This window comes from Rhinatrema bivittatum, chromosome 1 (assembly GCF_901001135.1).
Source record: "Rhinatrema bivittatum chromosome 1, aRhiBiv1.1, whole genome shotgun sequence".
Classification (NCBI taxonomy): domain Eukaryota; kingdom Metazoa; phylum Chordata; class Amphibia; order Gymnophiona; family Rhinatrematidae; genus Rhinatrema; species Rhinatrema bivittatum.
In genome coordinates this window covers 18954759-18973225 of record NC_042615.1, presented here as the reverse complement: position 1 = coordinate 18973225, position 18467 = coordinate 18954759, and the positions used below count along the sequence as shown (strand labels likewise).

The 18467-nt window shown below is 40.9% G+C and overlaps 1 protein-coding gene across 2 annotated transcripts in view; it reads right to left on the bottom strand.

Moving 5' to 3' along the window:
* PLK4 (polo like kinase 4) overlaps positions 1 to 15140 on the bottom strand; it is a 122351-nt gene extending 107211 nt beyond the window's left edge. Inside the window, exons 1-5 of one of the 2 annotated variants that reach the window (XM_029590266.1) lie at positions 14794 to 15140; positions 14053 to 14148; positions 9903 to 9998; positions 7757 to 7871; positions 5442 to 6486 (exon numbers count right to left, since the gene is read on the bottom strand). In XM_029590266.1, coding sequence (XP_029446126.1) covers positions 5442 to 6486; positions 7757 to 7871; positions 9903 to 9998; positions 14053 to 14148; positions 14794 to 14823 — 1382 coding nt within the window. In that variant the 5' untranslated portion in view covers positions 14824 to 15140. Of the gene's footprint in view, positions 1 to 5441; positions 6487 to 7756; positions 7872 to 9902; positions 9999 to 14052; positions 14149 to 14283; positions 14553 to 14793 lie in introns of those variants that run through there. The other variant, XM_029590349.1, reaches the window with a different exon arrangement.
* Positions 15141 to 18467: the final 3327 nt, after the last annotated feature.

Sequence of the window (18467 nt, the reverse complement as noted above, 5' to 3'; positions counted from 1 at the left end):
TGTTTCAGGAAGTGTAGAAACAGAAGCTGGCTAGCAGTGTTTGGACACTTTGCAGAGGCAATTAATGTCCTGGGTGAAGGGAATGTAAGGCAGGATAATTATCAGCCGTGTATGGGGGGGGGGGAGGGGGGGAAGGAGGAGAGAAAGGGTTAGAGCTCCACCGCCAGCCCCCTAGCAGCCAACGCTGACCCTCAAAGAGTTGCAGGAAACACCATGTTGCCAGTGGCGCATACACCTTTGGTAACACCTCAGATAGTACTGAGGGGGGCACAGAAAAGTTTGAGGATTGGAACATGGACTAAGATATGCAGACCCTCTGACCTGGACTGCTGCTTGATACCAGGTACATAAGTAGTTTAGTAAGGCAAGCCCATTCTAAGGACCCTATTTACTAAGGATTTTTTCGACAGACACAAAAAGGGAGAAAACCTTGAGTAAATGACCCCCTAATTCTGCCACAGAGTAGATACCTACTGTACGGGTAAGAGGAATGGGCGGGTCTAGACTTACTCAGCAGAGTAAGACGAGAGTTATGAAAGATATCTTAAATAATGAGTAGAGTGGAACAGTTAAATGCAAATCAATTGTTTACTCATTTCAAAAAGTACAAAACTAGGGGAAATGTAATGAAGTTACTAGGTAATACTTTTTTTTTTTTTTATTATTTGTATTCCACTTTTCGGTACTTCAAAGCAGATTACATTCAGGTACTGTAGGTATTTAAGAGAAAATATTTTTTTTACTTAATGCATAATTAAACTCTGGAATTTGTTGCCAGAGGATGTAGCAAAAGCTGTTAGTATAGCTGGGTTTAAAAAAAGGTTTGGACAATTCTCAGAGTCCCAATAAATTATAGGAATCTTTAAGGTCTCATTTACTCCTTATTAGACTGAAAAAGTGAATGACAGTCAGATTGACTGCAGTTTGGAACTTCCTGTTTTTATTAAGTATGTGCCCACAGATTCAGCATGTCAAAATAGAAAAACAATTCTGACACATGCAGCTAAGAAATAAACTTCTATATCATTATGCACTTCTGCTTTTGTTCCATACAAGGTACATTTCAGAGAACTAAAAAATTAGATAATCATGATGATGGGTATGAAACATATTAAATAATTATTCATATTCATTGCTTTTATTTATTTAGATTTTTATATTCTGCTTTTCCCAATTCCCAGAGGGTTTACAGTCTTCGTCTGTACCTGAGACAATGGAGTTACGGTAAAGTAACTTGCTCAAGGTCACAAGGGTAACCTGCTATTCTAACCATTAGGCTACTCCTCCACTCCTTTGTTAAAGTCTTATTTGGTACAATATGAGTAATTAAATCTGGTTTTATCTAGCTTTATGTTTATAGCTCTTATATGCTTTGCCTTTACCTGCTTTTTGTGTGTTGTTCTACCTTAAGCTGTTACTGTAAGATATGAAGGGATATTAAGATCTTCTGCATAGCCTCAGTATTTCCATGCTATGGAATCTAACTACATAAGAAATTGCAATACTGGGTCAGACCAAGGGTCCATCAAGCCCAGCATCCTGTTTCCAACAGACGCCAAACCAGGCTACAAGTACCTGGCAAATACCCAAACACCAAGAAGATCCCATACTACTAATGCCAGTAATAGTAGTGGCTATTCCCTAGGTCAACTTGATTAATAGCAGGTAATGGACTTCTCCTCCAAGAACTTATCCAAACCTTTTTTGAACTCAGCTACACTAACTGCACTAACCACATCCTCTGGCAACAAACTAGGGGAAACGTAATAAAGTTACTAGAAATTCCCTTAGAATTTGAAACAAATTCCTGGAAGAAAAGCCCATAAATCATTCTTAAAGATGAACTTGGAGAAATCCACTGCTTATCCCTAGGATAAGCAGCATAGAATCTATTGATCTTTTGGGATCCTGAATTAGCCACTGTTGGAAACAAGATACTGGGCTTGATGGACCTTTGGTCTGACCCAGTATGGCAAATCTTATGTTCTTATGGGAGCGGGGGAGGGCTAACAGAGTAAGGGGGAAAAATTCAGATAAAAACCCCCTGTAGTGACACCAGAATCCCTATGGACTGCCATTGCTAGTATGGAGAGAACCTTAACTGCCAGAAATGACAATGTGCACTCTGTTTAAACTAAAATTACAAGTTCAGGAAAATGCACAGTCACAGGAAACTGAGGGCCAGGGACCAGTTGAAAACACAGATTAAGGAATTAAAAGCATACAATGCAGCATTGATTAATGATAAAAAAAAATGAAGATCTTTGAGAATCAGAGTAGGAGGCCAAACCTAACTACTGAAATTTTTTCAAAGGTCTTTATCAACACCAACTCTGAACATGTCAAAAGAAACTCTATAAGTACTAGTGGACGCCCATCTGCCTATTACTAACTTTTTCTAAAATCTGTCCTCTGGCTCATGGGGGTAACATCTGGAAAAGCAGAGTTTTCCATTGAAAGCTTAGATATAATCGACTTATTGCAAAATTCTGTCAGACCTTGCCATCTTTGCCCTGGGGCAAAGATGGCAAGAATTGGACTTTAAAATTGGACTTTAAAAAAGGGAGGAGGAATAGCCTAGTGGTTAGAGCAGTGGCTATGAACCAGGAGACCTGGGTTTGAGTCCCACTGTTACTCCTTGTGACCTTGGGCAAGTCACTTTACCCTCCATTGCCTCAGGTACAAAACTTAGATTGTATGTGAACCGATGTCAGTATATAATAATAAAAAATTGTTTTTCCATGCAAAGCAATGTTTTTCTCAATTATAGAATTGCTATATTTTCCTGGTCTGTGTAGATCTACACAACCGAAGCAGAAAATGTTTCTAGGAAGAGGTGGTGTCCTAGGGTCCACCTTTTTAAGATTCCCTTATAAATATGAAATTAAGCTAGATGGAAGCAAATGAGTCTCCTATCAGCTGGGACTAATGGTAGTTTTCTAGAGTACCTAATGTAATCTGCTTTGAGGTGCCTGAAAAGCAGAATATAAATAAATGTCCTGGCTCCAATTAATGTTACTATCCTAAAGAACTCTTTATTGTACTCTAAGGCAGTGCTTCTCAACCCTGGCGATCACTGCCATCACCAGTCCAAGCCAGAAATGCTGCAGGCATGCTCTATCCTGCCCCTGCCTTCCCACCACACCTCCCCCCTGGCCGCTTCTTGGAGTTTGTTTATTACTTATGTTCTTTTAGTCAGTCAGTCTGCATGTTTGACAGAGGGGAGGGATTCTCCTGACTAGGATGTAGATTCTGTGTAGGAATCGAGAGCAGTCTGGCTTGCTTTGTTTCTCCAATAGTAAGTGCACTGTGTTCTATATTTGCAGTCTTGCTTTTTCATAGGTAAGTTTGTTGCTGTTCAGGTCCTGGGTGTTAGTGCTCTTATGGTATGGTTGGTACACTATATAATTTCCAAATGTGTTTTTAGCAGGTTTTAATGTTATTTCACAAAGTAGCTGGCAGGGAAGGGATTTTGAAATATTATACTGAGGGGATACCAGAATTTAAATATATTTTTGTATGGTGAGTTGAAAGGGGAAAATTTCCTAACTTTGCTCTGTATAAAATCCAGAAGAGGTCAGAACTTTCTGAGGCTGACAATGAAATGCATGAGAGTTTGTCTGTATCGAAAAACTGTGTGCTGCATATGCATATCAGTCCTAGATTTCTCATTAATGCAGTAAGCAAAAATTAAAATTTTTGTGAAAAAACATTTCATATTTTATAAGCAGTTGTTGAAATTAAAGAATAGTCTCTTTCTCCTGAATCATTTTCAACAATAAAATATTTAGGGGTTTTTTTTTTAACATAGCTGTTAAATGTAGTGTGCAAAGTGTCACACACATATCTGACAAGTGTTATGACAGAAAAAAAGGTTGAGAACCACTGCTCTAAGGTAAGAAAAAGAATTATACAAACACCTTAGTTACATTATTTTTCTTAGATTTAATCACCCATGAAGAATTAGTTTTGTTTATTTTTGAATCCCTATTAGGTCTCCCGAGTGTCGATTTTAAATTGCCTATTGTTTACCAAGTTACAATTACAAATTACTTATTGTTTACGCTATAGCAGCACGATGTTAAGATAGCTCTACTTTTCTCAGTTGTCCTGTATTTATTCTCCCTGTTTTATGTAACTTTTTCTCTTATATCTCTGGTTTTCCCCTTGTTTCATTGTAAACCGGTACGATAAGACATTTGTCTTGAGTATTGGTATATTAAAAGATCTTAAATAAATAAAAATAAATAAATAAAATAAATAGATCTTCTCCAGATTGCAGCCTAATCTACATGGAAAATGATTTCCTCATTTCTTTTTTCTTCTTGTATGAATAAGTTTAGAGTCATGATTTTTCTTCAAATATATTCTTAATTTTGCAATTATAAAAATTTCAATAAAACTAAAAAAAAAAAAAAGCCAAACAAAATAAGCAAACAAGCATCAAAACGATCAAGAATGAAAAAGCAAAAACAAGCAAGTTTTCCCTGGCTCCCAAAAAATGTTAATGCAGCAAAATGAGTTAAAAATTAGACAAGAGGGGCCAGTTCTGCGGCTCAGGAGCTTGAACATGCTACAGATGCCACACCCGCAGGACTGGGGAGAGAGGGAAGGCAGTTACTGCTACGGAGGCAGCGCCTACTGGCTAACCAGCAGGGACAATACTCCTCCAAGCAAGAGTCACCACTATTCACCTTGGCACCCAAGACAACTAAGGGATCAAAACAAAACAAAAAAGGCAAAAAAAAAATTTGTAAAATACAATTATTTTAAAACCATCCTGTCCAGTGCTTGTGGTGACAAGAAATCACAGAAACGTCCAGAGTGAGCATTCTGTCAGAGAAATGGGAAGCCCTATAAGACAGCATTAATATTTACCTGCATTTCCCTTCTCCTGGTCACTCCCTGCCTGTCAGAGCAAATGCAGGCCCTGCTCTGGGGGGTTTGCTACACATAAAATGAGCTTTAGCTGCTTCTCTTAGCATAGCTCAATTCCAGACTGGCAAGATTGCCAATATATGCAGGGTTCTATGCCCCCAGAGATGGCTAGGGTTACTTTTCTGTAATCCAACCTATACTATGCCATACTGCCCAACTGTTTCGGTGCCCCGCAGGGGGAATTATTTTACTACATCCTAAGCCTCTCCAGCACTTTGCCATTAATATAATATTTAACATGGACAGATTTTTTATACTAACGAATAGCCCAACCTTTTCAAGGATTAACGAAATGTTCTGCTTTAATAATAAACAGCTTAAGATTTCAAATCAGCCTGCACTACACAGACATAAATTCATAGGTACAGCACCTGATACCAGAATACACTCAGGACCCAGAACTCATATACCTGTAAAATGCTTTGCTCTGCCCACAAGAAAAGCACAGATAAAAAAAAAAATGTTTTTCTATATAATCAGAGTTGTCAGAAACATGTACTTACTGTGCTTTGTCCCTCACAGGTGGCGATAAATGTCTTTCAAATGAGCCAGAGTTGTTGGGAGTCTTGTCCTTAAACACATGTGGAATATCACCATAGCTGGCAGCTGGAGAAGTACTGCCTGCATTTGCCTTGCCTCCAGCCATGCTAGCTTTGGAAAGCACCTCCACGGAGTGGCACCTCTCCAGGCTGCTGCACGTTCTGGCCTGGCCTTGGCTGTGACAGGTCCCAGACCTATCGGAGGAGTGGGCTCTGCGGAGGTAGCGAGAACGCGGCCTGTCTTCCGTGACCTGCAGCCGCCTTCCTCTGCTAGTGCTTTCGCACTCAGCCCTCAGCTGGCCCTTCTGACTGTACAAGCTGCTCCCATCCACAGAAGACACATCATCCACAGGAGGACTATGATGTCTAGGAAACAAGGTCATTTTATTGGGCAGTGGCTGACCTACCAGAAGCCTTTTCTTTTCTGGGAAGCGACTGCTTATGCTGACATTGGAGGAGCCAGTGAATGCCGTGGAGATTGTGGCATGTCCACTGTCCATGGAATCTTCCACTGTCCCAGAATCTTTACTCCTGGCTGAGGACGATCTGGACATGAACGGATGGTCCAATACCGAAGAAAGGCTCAGGCGGTCAGCTGGATTTTTTCGCAGCAATTGATATATTAGGTTCCGGGCTTCCGTGGATACAAAGTCTGGCATGCTGTAATCTGCCAGAACCACTTTATTCAAAGTGTTCTTCACAGTATCCGTGTCAAAAGGTGGCCTGCCAGCCAAGAACGTATAGAACATGCACCCCAAGGACCACACATCCGATTCCAGTCCATGTGCACTGCGAGTGGCAATCTCTGGAGAAATGTAATTTGGGGTGCCACACATTGTAAAATGCTTCTCGTTTGGCATTTTCAGCTGAGTCGCCAGTCCAAAGTCTGCAATCTTAATGTTCATATTGCCAGTGAGCAAAAGGTTGGAAAGGGTGAGGTCTCGATGCAGGATGCCATGAGAATGAAGATATAGCATTCCAGTCACAATTTGATGCATGAAGTGGCGAGCTGGAAAAATAAGATTTATGGTATAAATATGAAAAACTTGTTTTAAATTTAGACAGAGTAGATGACCAAGTTTCATCTCCAGTTGCCATTTTTAAGATAAGAGTAACTAGATATATGTGAGAGAGAGAGAGAGAGAGAGAGAGATTTATATATTTTAATAAGTTTTTCAGCAATTACATATTTTCCAGTATATAATATGAAGATAGTGAATGGCGTAATCAACTGTTTCCTATGACAGCTAGAAATAGAGAATATGATAGCAGATAAAGACTACAGGCTCATTTAATCTGTTCATTATTCTTTCCTGTTGGAATACCAAACTACTTAATCTTGGGCTTTACCTTCACTTCCTCTTAAGTGAAGGATTTGTGGAGCTTATCCCAGGTGCTCTTGAATTTTGCCTCCACTTTGAGACTGTTCTATATGATCACCATTCTCTCTTTATGTAACACCTGTCTACTCCCTTCAAGCACTATAATCACAACCTCTTGCTATAGAATTTCCTTTCCACTGAAGCATGCTTGCTCTTGTGCATGATTTATACCTCAGAGATATGTTAATGTCTATCAAAGCTCTGGTAGTAATAAAAAAATGGGCAGCCCAGACCAGTCAGTTCCTGGGGCCTCGGGAAGACTTATACTGCATAGGCATGAGGGGATAGGTCAACAACTAGTTCCTGGGACCACTAAGGCTCTGGTAGCATAGTGGGGAGGGGGGGGGGGTGGTTAAAAATAGTAATTTATCAGCCAAATTCCAGCAACCTTTATTTTATTCCAGACTTTTGCAACCTTATAAGAAATGTAGTTCAGAAAGCTACATTTCTAATGATGCTGACAGTCTTCGAACCGCATGTTTTTAAAATAATTTTTAAATACTCATCAACTAAACACTTAATTGTGATTCAAAACACTATAAAGCCTTAATTTTGTAAATACTTTCCCACTTACATATAAATATCCCTCAGATGAAACTGAACATCTAGTTATAGTTTGTGGAGCCTCTTGCTACCCAAATCCTATGGCTGTCCTCTTTCAGTCCTACTTGGACAAAACTGGTGCAAGTGCCAACAGCACGACCTGGAGGACAATTTATCACTTCAGCCCACAAAAGAAAGGGGAAGGTCTAGAGTACAGTCAGTTTCACAAAAGATCAGTGAACGCAAGCAGTTAAACAGCTCAATATTTTACACAGGCAGCATTAAAAAGATGTTTAGATAGATGTGCTCGAAGAATATAGAAGCACTAAAAGACCAGAATAAAGTTCAACCCACCTTCTTCTTCAGAGAAAGGATTCTTTCTGTTCTTTAAACACCTGCTCATTTCTCCATTGTGGCACATCTCTAATATCAGGTATACATAGTTGCTGTCTTCAAAATAGTTATAGAGCTAAGAAAACAAATGAAAAAGTTGGAAAACCTGCAACAACTTGTTACACTGTACCTATCACATTCTTCAACAACTTGAAGAATGTGATAGGTAGGGTCAGTTCAATTCTTTTTTATAATTTTCTCTTTGAGAATTTCATTTATCAACACAGAATCACATTTCTGTGCATAATATAGGCAAATCAGTGTAACAACTTATAATTAAACATATTTAGGAAAAAAAACCCAGTCACAAAATTAATAGCTATTACACTTAATACTATAATGGGGGGGCCAAAAAATAATAAACTCTCTTCAATAAACCAATACCAAGGAAAGGGGGCTATTTCTATTTTATCTGGCTTAACTCTGCTGATGTAGCCTGACCCAAATTTACCTCACTTTTGTCCCTCAAAAAGGTTTCAAAGTGTGAAGGTTCTGAAAAAATATACTTTTTCCTTGAAAGTTAATAAAACACTTGCTAGGATATTTCAAATAAAAAGTTGCACCTTATTCCAAGGTTTTATTTTTCAAGTCTAAAAATTGTCTTCTCCTTGCCTGAGTAGGCTTGGAGACATGAGGAAAAATGAAAACCTTCTGCCCACAATAGTATCTCTTTATTTTTGAAGGATTTATCAAGAATGAATTCTCCCTTTCTAAAACAAAGGATACAAACAATGTTGCCCTCTTGTTTATAACATCGATGGATTCCTCCAAAAAAGCAGATATACCTGGGATACTCTCTTCCTCCCTCCCAGGTATATTGCTCATTTGAATAGGGAAATAACAGGTCTTTGAGACAGAAGGAATCTCATCACATGCTAAATTTTCCCTCAAATATTTCACAAATATCTCATATGGTGAAAGCTATCTAATAATTGGAAAATTTACAAAACAAATGCTTCACTTTCATAAGATTTTCTATGTTTTCTAAATCAGTATGTAATACCATATTATCAGATGTATGTAAACTTTCTAGCATTTTAACATTCTGTACTTCTAAAGACATGTTCGTTGATCTGTAAACCGACGTGATATGTTTATGAATGTCGGTATAAAAAAGTTTTAAAATAAATATTCTTAACTGAATCTTTTCCCCTGTTCTTGAATAACCATTTTATTCCCATTAGCTATAGCACAAAAGGAGGAATTCATTTGAGAAACAGAGTCAAGCTTAATCAGCATCCTCCAAAGATCACCCAGAGTAACATTGGATGCGTCCACAGTATTCATCCATCATGTACTACCACAATGTTGATAGTTAGAGGTCCATTTCCTGCTTCTTGCTGTTCTAGCTCCAAGCAGGGAGAAAGAGCAATTTTCGGTGACAAAGAACAAATTTCTGAGCCACTTACATTTGCATAGTCTCTCACAATGGAATTTTCTCCAGTTGTTCCTCCTGGGAGTTGTAGAGGCGTTGGGCCTATGCCGGGACTTAGACATCTGATGTGTCTCTACCACAGTCCCCTTGTGGCATAATGAGCCTGTTAAAATGGGCGTCCATGGGGCCGATTCTTTGTGAAGCCGGAGAGGAGGTGACAAACTTCGCCTTTCTTTTACGCCCCATATAATTCAAACAACTCAATCAAATACGATCAGAGGCGATCAAAGTCTATCTAATCTGCGCGCACGCCCCTTTGGTGGTGTGCCGGCGGCAGCGGTGCACCACTATACCGCGGGCTTTTAACCTCGCGGTCTCTGGCAGATGACGTCAACGTCAGGAAAGCCCCACAGCTGTCAGCTGGTTGTTAATTGGTCTCACCACTTCATTGAGCCAGGCAGGCCTGCGTCAGCCCCTTTCCCTCCTCGTTCGTCGGCCCCCTAGGTCAGATCAATTCTTAAGTCTGCTAGTATCTGGGAACACTGAGAAGATGCTTTTAGCTCCCAAGGAGTCAGGTGATTAGAGAATCACACACCATCTCACTTCAGAGAGCCCCCAACCCTCTGCTAACTGAAAGTCCTTTATATACCAGGCAAGAATGCTATAACATGTTTAGAGGACAAGAAAATGAGACCGCAAAATAAATAAATAAAGGCTTAGAAAGAGGCTCACCTCCAGTATAGAGGGATGTTTCAACTGACAGTGGATTTCTACCTCATTTCGAACTCTCTGTACCATTCCAACCTTATGCATGGCCTTTTTATCTATCTAAAATGACAAAACAATGCATCAGAGTGTTTTTGTAAAGATACATCTTAAAAACAACCAGTAGCAAGAGATATCATGACAACTAACCTAGAAATGAAATTAATATAATTAAAATATTGTTAAAATGTTAAACATTTTCTTCACCAAGATAAGAATATAAGACTTACCATACTGGGTCAGAACAAAGGTCCATCAAGCTCAGTATCCTGTTTCCAATAGTGGCCAATCCGGGTCACAAGCCTAAGCAGGATCGATTCCATGCTGCTTTTCACAGGGATAAGCAGCATCTTAATTGCTTAAGGACTTTTCCTCCAGAAACTTGTCCAAACCGTTTTTAAATGCAGTTACACTACTAGCTTTCACCACATCCTCTGGCAATGAATTCCAAAGCTTAATTATGCATTGAGTAAAAAAATATTTTCTATTAGTTTTAAATGTATCAGTTAGTAACTTCATTGTGTGTCCCCTAGTTTTGTACTTTTTGAAAGAGTAAACAACCAATTAATGCTTACTTGTTCCACCCCACTCATTTTATAGTCTGCTATCATTCGGGCCGATTCAGTAAAGTCCGCGGGAGAGCGGACGAACGCCCGCTCTTCCGGCGCACGCACAGGCCACTCGCCTGTGCGCGCGATACAGTATTTAAATTAGGTGGTGCAGTAGAAACGGGCAAAAGGAGGTGTTAGGGACACTAGCGCGTCCCTAGCGCCTCCTTTTGGCCCAGAGCGGTGGCTGTCAGCGGGTTTGACAGCCGACACTCAATTTTGCTGGCATCGGTTCTCGAGCCCGCTGATAGCCACAGGCTCGGAAACCGGACGCCGGCAAAATTGAGCGTCCGGTTTTCGGCCCGACAGCCGCCGGTCCATTTTACATTTTTTCACTCTTCGGGACCTCCGACTTAATATTGCCATGATATCAAGTCTGAGGGTGCACAGAAAAGCAGTTTTTACTGCTTTTCTGTGCACTTTCCCGGTGCCGGCAGAAACTAGCGCCTACCTTTGGGTAGGCGCTAATTTCTTAAAGTAAAATGTGCAGCTTGGCTGCACATTTTACTTACTGTATCGCATGGACATACCTAATAGGGCCCTCAACATGCATTTGCATGTTGAGGACGCTATTAGGTGCCGCGGGGGTGGACACGCGGTTTCCTCCCCTTACTGAATAAGGGGTAAGGGAAAGGAATGGAGAATAAAATAGAGAACATCACTCCATCATGTGACCTCATCTTGAGTATTGTGTGCAATTCTAGTCACATCTAAAAAAAAAAAAAAAAGTCATAGCAGAATTATAAAAGGTACAGAGAAGAGCAACCAAAATGATAAAGGGGATGGAACAATTCCCCTATGAAGGAAGGCTTGGAGAATAGACGGCTGAGGGGAGATATGATAAGAGATTTAAAAAATAATGAGTGGAACCGAATGAGTAAGCATTAATTATTTTTATTTATTTATTTATTTATTTATTATTTTTGTTGTACCGAGTTTCATGATAGGCATCACATCAACCCGGTTTACAAATAACAATGTGTGTAAAGTATAGCGTAACGTAATAAATATTTCCAATACAACTGTGAACTTTAAATACAGAGAATCAATTAAGAGGTGTGAGAAAGTTACAATAAAACAGGGAAAATTAACTTGGAACTGGAAGAGGGGAGAGGTTAAACAATGCAATATTTACATTTCATACAATTAAAGTAATAGTGTAGCAGAGTAAATAAGTAAGTCTATTTTTTCACTCTTCGGGACCTCCGACTTAATATCACCAAGCCTTCCCTGAACCACCAGACAATCACTAGTTGGCCTTCTTTCCTACTTGGTCTGGCTCTCCGTTTCTCAAAGAAAAAATAAATGGACTCTGAGACATTCAGGTTAAAGTACCGTTCTTAAGTTTATTAACTTGTACACGCTATGGTAAAATTACTTTTACTGGCCTTTCTTCTTTCCAGCTTGTTGCAAGCTTCCAAGTTCTCGCCCCCTGTTGATTGTAACTTTGACTTATTCCTACTTATTGTTATCTTTCGTTTACGTGAATTTGTTACTCTAGTTTTCTTTTTTCCCTTTGTTAAACTGTAAACCGATCCGATATGGTAATTTACTATGAAGGTCGGTATAAAAAACTGTTAAATAAATAAATAAATAAATATTTGAATGAATGTGACGGTACATAAATATGAGCGGTAATATACATAACCAAGAGAATAAATATGACACAGTAGTGCATGGTGATATGATAAAAACTCAAAAGGTAATAATGAGTGTAAGTTTGTGATAGGTGGATTCTTATTTGGATCCAGATATTACATAGGAGTTTGTGTTGATGAGTGCGTTTTATTCAAGGCTTGGAAATGCTTTTTTGAAAAGCCAAGTTTTTAGTCTTTTCCTAAATGTTAGAGCGCATGGCTCCTGTCTCAGATCAGGTGGTATAGAGTTCCACAGAACTGGACCTGCTGTAGAGAAGGCTCTGAGACTCAAGGATTTATGTTGATAGGTTTTGGCATTTGGAATTTGGAGTGACTCTTTGTAGTATTCCCTGATAGGTCTGGCGGAAGTGTATTTTTTAAATGGTATTTGTAGATCGAGTTGCGTGTGTTGGTTGATGGTCTTGTATATGATGTTGATGGATTTGTACATGATTCTATAGTGGATTGGTAGCCAATGGAGTTTTTGGAGGATAGGGGAGATGTGGTCCATTTTCCTGGAATTTGTAAGGACTCTGGCTGCGGAGTTCTGAACCATTTGTAGGGGTTTGGTATAAGAAGCTGGGAGGCCTAATAGTAAAGAGTTGCAATAATCTAGTTTGGAAAAAATTATTGCTTGCAAGATTGTTCTAAAGTCCATAGCGTGGAAAAGTGGTTTGATTCTTTTCAGAATATGTAATTTGTAGAAGCAATCTTTGGTGGTTTGGTTAATGAATGTTTTAAGGTTGAGACAATTGTCTAAGATAGCTCCTAGATCTCTTACATGGGTAGTTTGAAGGAGTGCGGTTGGTTTTGGAAGTGTGTTATTGTTTTCCGGTGATATGAGCAGGAATTCCGTTTTTGAAGCGTTAAGTACGAGGTTTAGGCTGGTGAGGAGAAGTTTAATTTCTAATAAGCAACTGTCCCAGTGTTCCATTGTTTTTTAGATTGTTTCTTTTATGGGAATCACGATCTGTACGTCATCTGCGAAAAGGAAGTGTTTCAGGTTTAATTTTGTAAGAAGTTGACATAGTGGTAACAGGTAGACATTAAAGAGCGTGGGTGAAAGTGATGAACCTTGCGGCACCCCTCTGTTAGAAGGGTGGTATTGGGATTCTTTATTGTGAATTTTGACTCTATATCCTCTGTTTTCTAGGAATGTTTTGAACCAGTTTAGTGTAGCACCTGTCAATCCAATGTTTGCCAGTTGTTTTAGAAGTAGGGCGTGATTGACGGTGTCGAAGGCCGCCGAGAAGTCAAGGAGGATTAGTAAGTAAATTAGCTGTTTTCTCTTTCAAAGTACTGGCTTGGCTGCTGCTGCTGCACACTGAGCAGAAGATTTCAACCTATTACGAACAATGATGCCTAGATCCTTTTCCTGAAGGGCGACTTCTAATGTAGAACCTTGTATTGCGTAGCTATTTGGTTTACTCTTCCCTAAGTGCATCACTTTGCACTTGTCAACATTCAATTTCTACTGATACCTATAAATCTTCAGTTGAAACTGTAGACACAAGTTACAGATAAATAGACTGGAATAATTTTGGATGGAGCATATTCAAACAGATCCATGCAATTTTAATGATATTCATGACATAATATTTCACTAGAATTCATGATTTCCACAATTCTATTAATCATACCCAGATGTAGTTTATCTGGTAACATCTTAATTTTCCTTGAAAAAAATACAAAGTTGGAGTATTTTATATCACCATTATTACAAAATGCTAATCAGTTATTTAATTCTTTTCTAAACTTGCAATTAAAGTGGAGAATAAACAGATAGAGCACTTAGGCAGGTACGTCTCTGAATTTGTTTTTAAAACAATTAGCCATTGAATCCTTTAGGGGAGAAAAGAAAAAGCTGCTTACCATTTTGATAGCAACTTCTAAGCCGGTGTTCACGGACTTGGCTCTGTACACACAGGCAAAGGATCCCTTACCAAGGATGTTCAATACCTTGAAATCCTGCAGGGTGAAAAAGACATCTTTAAGATCGGCAAACATTGGACTTACGTTTCCTGAGCTGTTTTTTACCAGGCAAAGACCGGCTACATGCATTCGCGTAAATATTCCTCAGGTCTTTAGAGGACCAGAGCGCACCTGGATGGTATTCTCGCCCGCCAGCCTGGCCATGCCGTTATCTCCCAGCACCGGACCCGCACATGCCAGACTCTGGAAAAGGGAGCCGAGAACTCGCCCCAGCATCTTTCCTAAGCGGAGGGCGCCGGACAGCGGCCGGCGGCCATGCCCCGAAGTAAGAGCTCTGGGACTCAGAAGCGGCTCCCGGTCCGGGGGAAGAATGACGCGGAGAGCGGGCGCGAGCTGCCGCCGGTGAGGCGGGGACCGGCACGGAATGGGAGAGGAGAAAGAGCCTGGCGGGGTGGGGGTCTCTGCCCGCTATTGACACACTGTGAGCTCGCGCCTCAGCTCCCGCCCCACCGCGGCGTCACCGTCGCTTAGCAACGAGGCTTCGCTCCCGGGGGGGGGGGGCCCGCAGGAACGCTGGGGGCGCCTGGAAACCGCCGCGGCCGGAGGAAGAGCGCGCCGGGGCCGCGGGAAGGCAGCGCCCGTGAGAGCCAGCGGGAGGAGAAGGCCCGGCGCTCCTCTCACCTCTATTTTCTCCCCGATGGAGCTCGCCATGGCGCCCTCCCGGTGCTCGGCTTGGTGCGGCGGCGACAGCTCACATAACCCCGGCCCTCGCACCGAGGGCCGGTCAGCTGCTGGCTTGTCACTCTCTTTCTCTCTCTGGGCGGATAACACGCGTTATCGCTCAGACTGTGCATCCTCCTCAGGGACGGTGGCGCGTTCCCTCGCGCTGGGGCGGCAGTGGGGACACCGGGAACCCGTCTCTTCCTCTTCTTCCGGGTATTTTCCCACGGACCGGCTGTCTCCGCCGCTCCATATTTTTTTCAAAAAATTCCGCCCGTTGGCCACCAAGGCGAGGCTGCGCATGCGCCGGCGCCTTCATTTCGCTCTGTCGTTGCGAGGTGCGTCCTGCGCGCTTGCGCAGACAGCGTCAGTGCGCGAGCGTCAGCGGCTGGAGGCTGCTCCTCTGCTCATATTTCATTTTTAGTTGTATACACGCAAAAGTGACTGCTAGGCTTCCATACTTTCTTGTGGAACTGGGTCTACTTGGGATCCTTCAAGGTTTCTTTCACCTCTTGAGGGTTTTCCCCCAGTCCAATCTGTTTAAGCTTTCTTCGCATTTTCTGATTCAACTCTACTTTAATTCTCCCAAAGATGCATGAGAAGAAAACGGAGAAAAGGTTTTGGGGAGGAGCAGGGAGCCAGTCAGTGTACCCTCTAAGGCAAGGATTCCCAACCTTTTTGGAATTATGGACCCCTTTTCAACCTCCCAAATTTTTGCGGACCCCCACATGTTTTCTTTAATTTCTACATGCAGTTGTATACAATATAGAGAAAAGTTATTAATCTAATAATGATATATGCACACCAGAATTATTAATATATAAAACTTAAGTAATGCTTACTGATATAAACAGAATATATATAGTTTCAGATTATAGCAAGATTGATATAAACAAATATCCTTCTTGGAAGGAAGGAGAGTGAACATAAGCTTCAGTGAAATAATAATTATTTATTTATTTATTTTTAATTTTTATATACCGACATTGTTACATCCGATGTAAATCATACCGGTTTACATTAAATATAAATCTTTATTTCACGAACTTGCAAGTACCGGTGTCTTACAGAAGTAGGCACACCCCCACAGGTTTAAGCAGTACACTTTATACACTTTTTAGTCTATGCAAGCCCCCTTTCCCCTCGTATCATGTTCCTTACCCAATAAAATATTATTTTAATGCCTTTATGCAGTTTCTAAGTTGGGGTTTTCTTGTTATTTCTGCTGACATGCAAAAATCGTTGCTAAAGCCAGGTGCAGGGAGGGATATATGGAGGGGTACAGTCTTATCTCTACTTGCCAACTGTTGAAGAAGCAATATTTTCTCCTCCTTGACTGTTGGTTTTTCACATGTTCATGTTCCCTCCCCTGTCTGTACTACATGTGCTATCTTAAGTAGATTATGGTGTCTACTTTGTTCTTGTGCCTTATTGTTATTGATGCCAAGGGGGGGGGGGGGGGGGTTGCTGGGTTGATGCTCATATGCAGCTAGGCTAGTTTCTAACAATTTCTAGCAACTTGCAGTTTCTCTCATTAACTCTACTTTATAAACGGTAAAATAAAATGCAAAATAAAAAGGGAAAAGAGGTACAGTTCTATCCCACTGAAATAGCAACAGGGGTCTGTACTTGGACCTGTGCTTTTCAATATATATATAAATGATCTGGAAAGGAATACGATGAGTGAGGTGATCAGATTTGTGGATGATACAAAATTATTCAGAGTAGTTAAATCACAAGCGGATTGTGATACATTACAGGAGGACCTTGCAAGACTGGAAGATTGGGCATCCAAATGGCAGATGAAATTTAATGTGGACAAGTGCAAGGTGTTGCATATAGGGAAAAATAACCTTTGCTGTAGTTACACGATGTTAGGTTCCATATTAGGAGCTACCACCCAGGAAAAAGATCTAGGCATCATAGTGGATAATACTTTAAAATCGTCGGCTCAGTGTGCTGCAGCAGTCAAAAAAGCAAACAATGTTAGGAATTATTAGGAAAGGAATGGTTAATAAAATGGAAAATGTCATAATGCCTCTATATCGCTCCATGGTGAGACCACACCTGGAATATTGTGTACAATTCTGGTCGCCGCATCTCAAAAAAAATATAGTTGCGATGGAGAAGGTACAGAAAAGGGCAACCAAAATGATAAAGGGGATGGAACAGCACCCCTATGAGGAAAGGCTGAAGAGGTTAGGGCTGTTCAGCTTGGAGAAGAGACGGCTCAGGGGGAGATATGATAGAGGTCTTTAAAATCATGAGAGGTCTTGAACAAGTAGATGTGACTCGGTTATTTACACTTTCGAATAATAGAAGGACTAGGGGGCATTCCATGAAGTTAGCAAGTAGCACATTTAAGACTAATCGGAGAAAATTCTTTTTCACTTAACTCACAATAAAGCTCTGGAATTTGTTGCCAGAGGATGTGGTTAGTGCAGTTAGTGTAGCTGGGTTCAAAAAAGGTTTGGATAAGTTCTTGGAGGAGAAGTCCATTACCTGCTATTAATCAAGTTTACTTAGGAAATAGCCACTAGAGATGTGAATCGTGTGCCAGATCGTCTTAATGATCAGATTCGGCCGGGGGGGGGGGGGGGGGGGGAATCTGATCAAGCCGCCTCAAAAGCCGTTGAGCTAGCAACTTACTTCAAGAAAAAAATCACAGACCTGATCACACCTTTAAATGCATTTATAGGCCCCCCGTTGCCCCCCTTCTACCCAACTCTGGTCCAGCAGAACATAACCCTGGAAAAATTTGAACTGACCTCCTCTTTAGAGATCGAGACAATCCTTAATAAACTCAAACCAGCATCTCATCCCACAGATGCAATTCCCGCCAATTTACTCATTGCCATCCCCAACACTGTCTCCAAACCTATTTCAGACATCATAAATTGCTCACTAATGCAAGGTTCAGTTCCAGACCCTCTGAAACTCGCAATCCTCAAACCGCTCCTGAAAAAACCTAACCTTTCCCCAGATGACCCAGCCAACTTTCTACCTATCGCAAATCTACCTTTCATCTCTAAAATACTAGGAAAAATAGTGAACAAGCAACTGTCAGACTACTTAGAAGACAACAAAATCCTAGCACCGTCACAATTCGGCTTTCGCAAAGAACGGAGCACCGAAACTCTTCTTATTTCTTTAACTGACACAATTCTCCTGAATCTTGACAAAAAACAATCCTGTATACTCATACTCCTCGATCTATCAGCCGCATTCGATACGGTAAAACACTCACTACTCCTGGAACGACTAGCCGACATCGGAATCAAAGACACTGCTCTAAATTGGTTTAAATCATTTCTACAAAACAGATTCTACAAAGTTAGAATCAACAACAATGAATCACTCCCTGTTGACTCATCTATGGGAGTCCCTCAAGGCTCCTCATTATCACCGACACTTTTCAACATATACCTTTTACCGTTATGCCAGCTCCTCTCCAAACTAAAACTAAAGCATTTCATCTACGCAGACGACGTACAGATTCTGATACCGATTAGAGATTCTCTTCAAAAAACACTAGAATTCTGGAACACCTGCCTTTTATCCATCAACAACCTGCTCTCTAGCCTTAACCTAATCCTCAACTCCAATAAAACGGAAATACTCCTCATCTCTCAAGA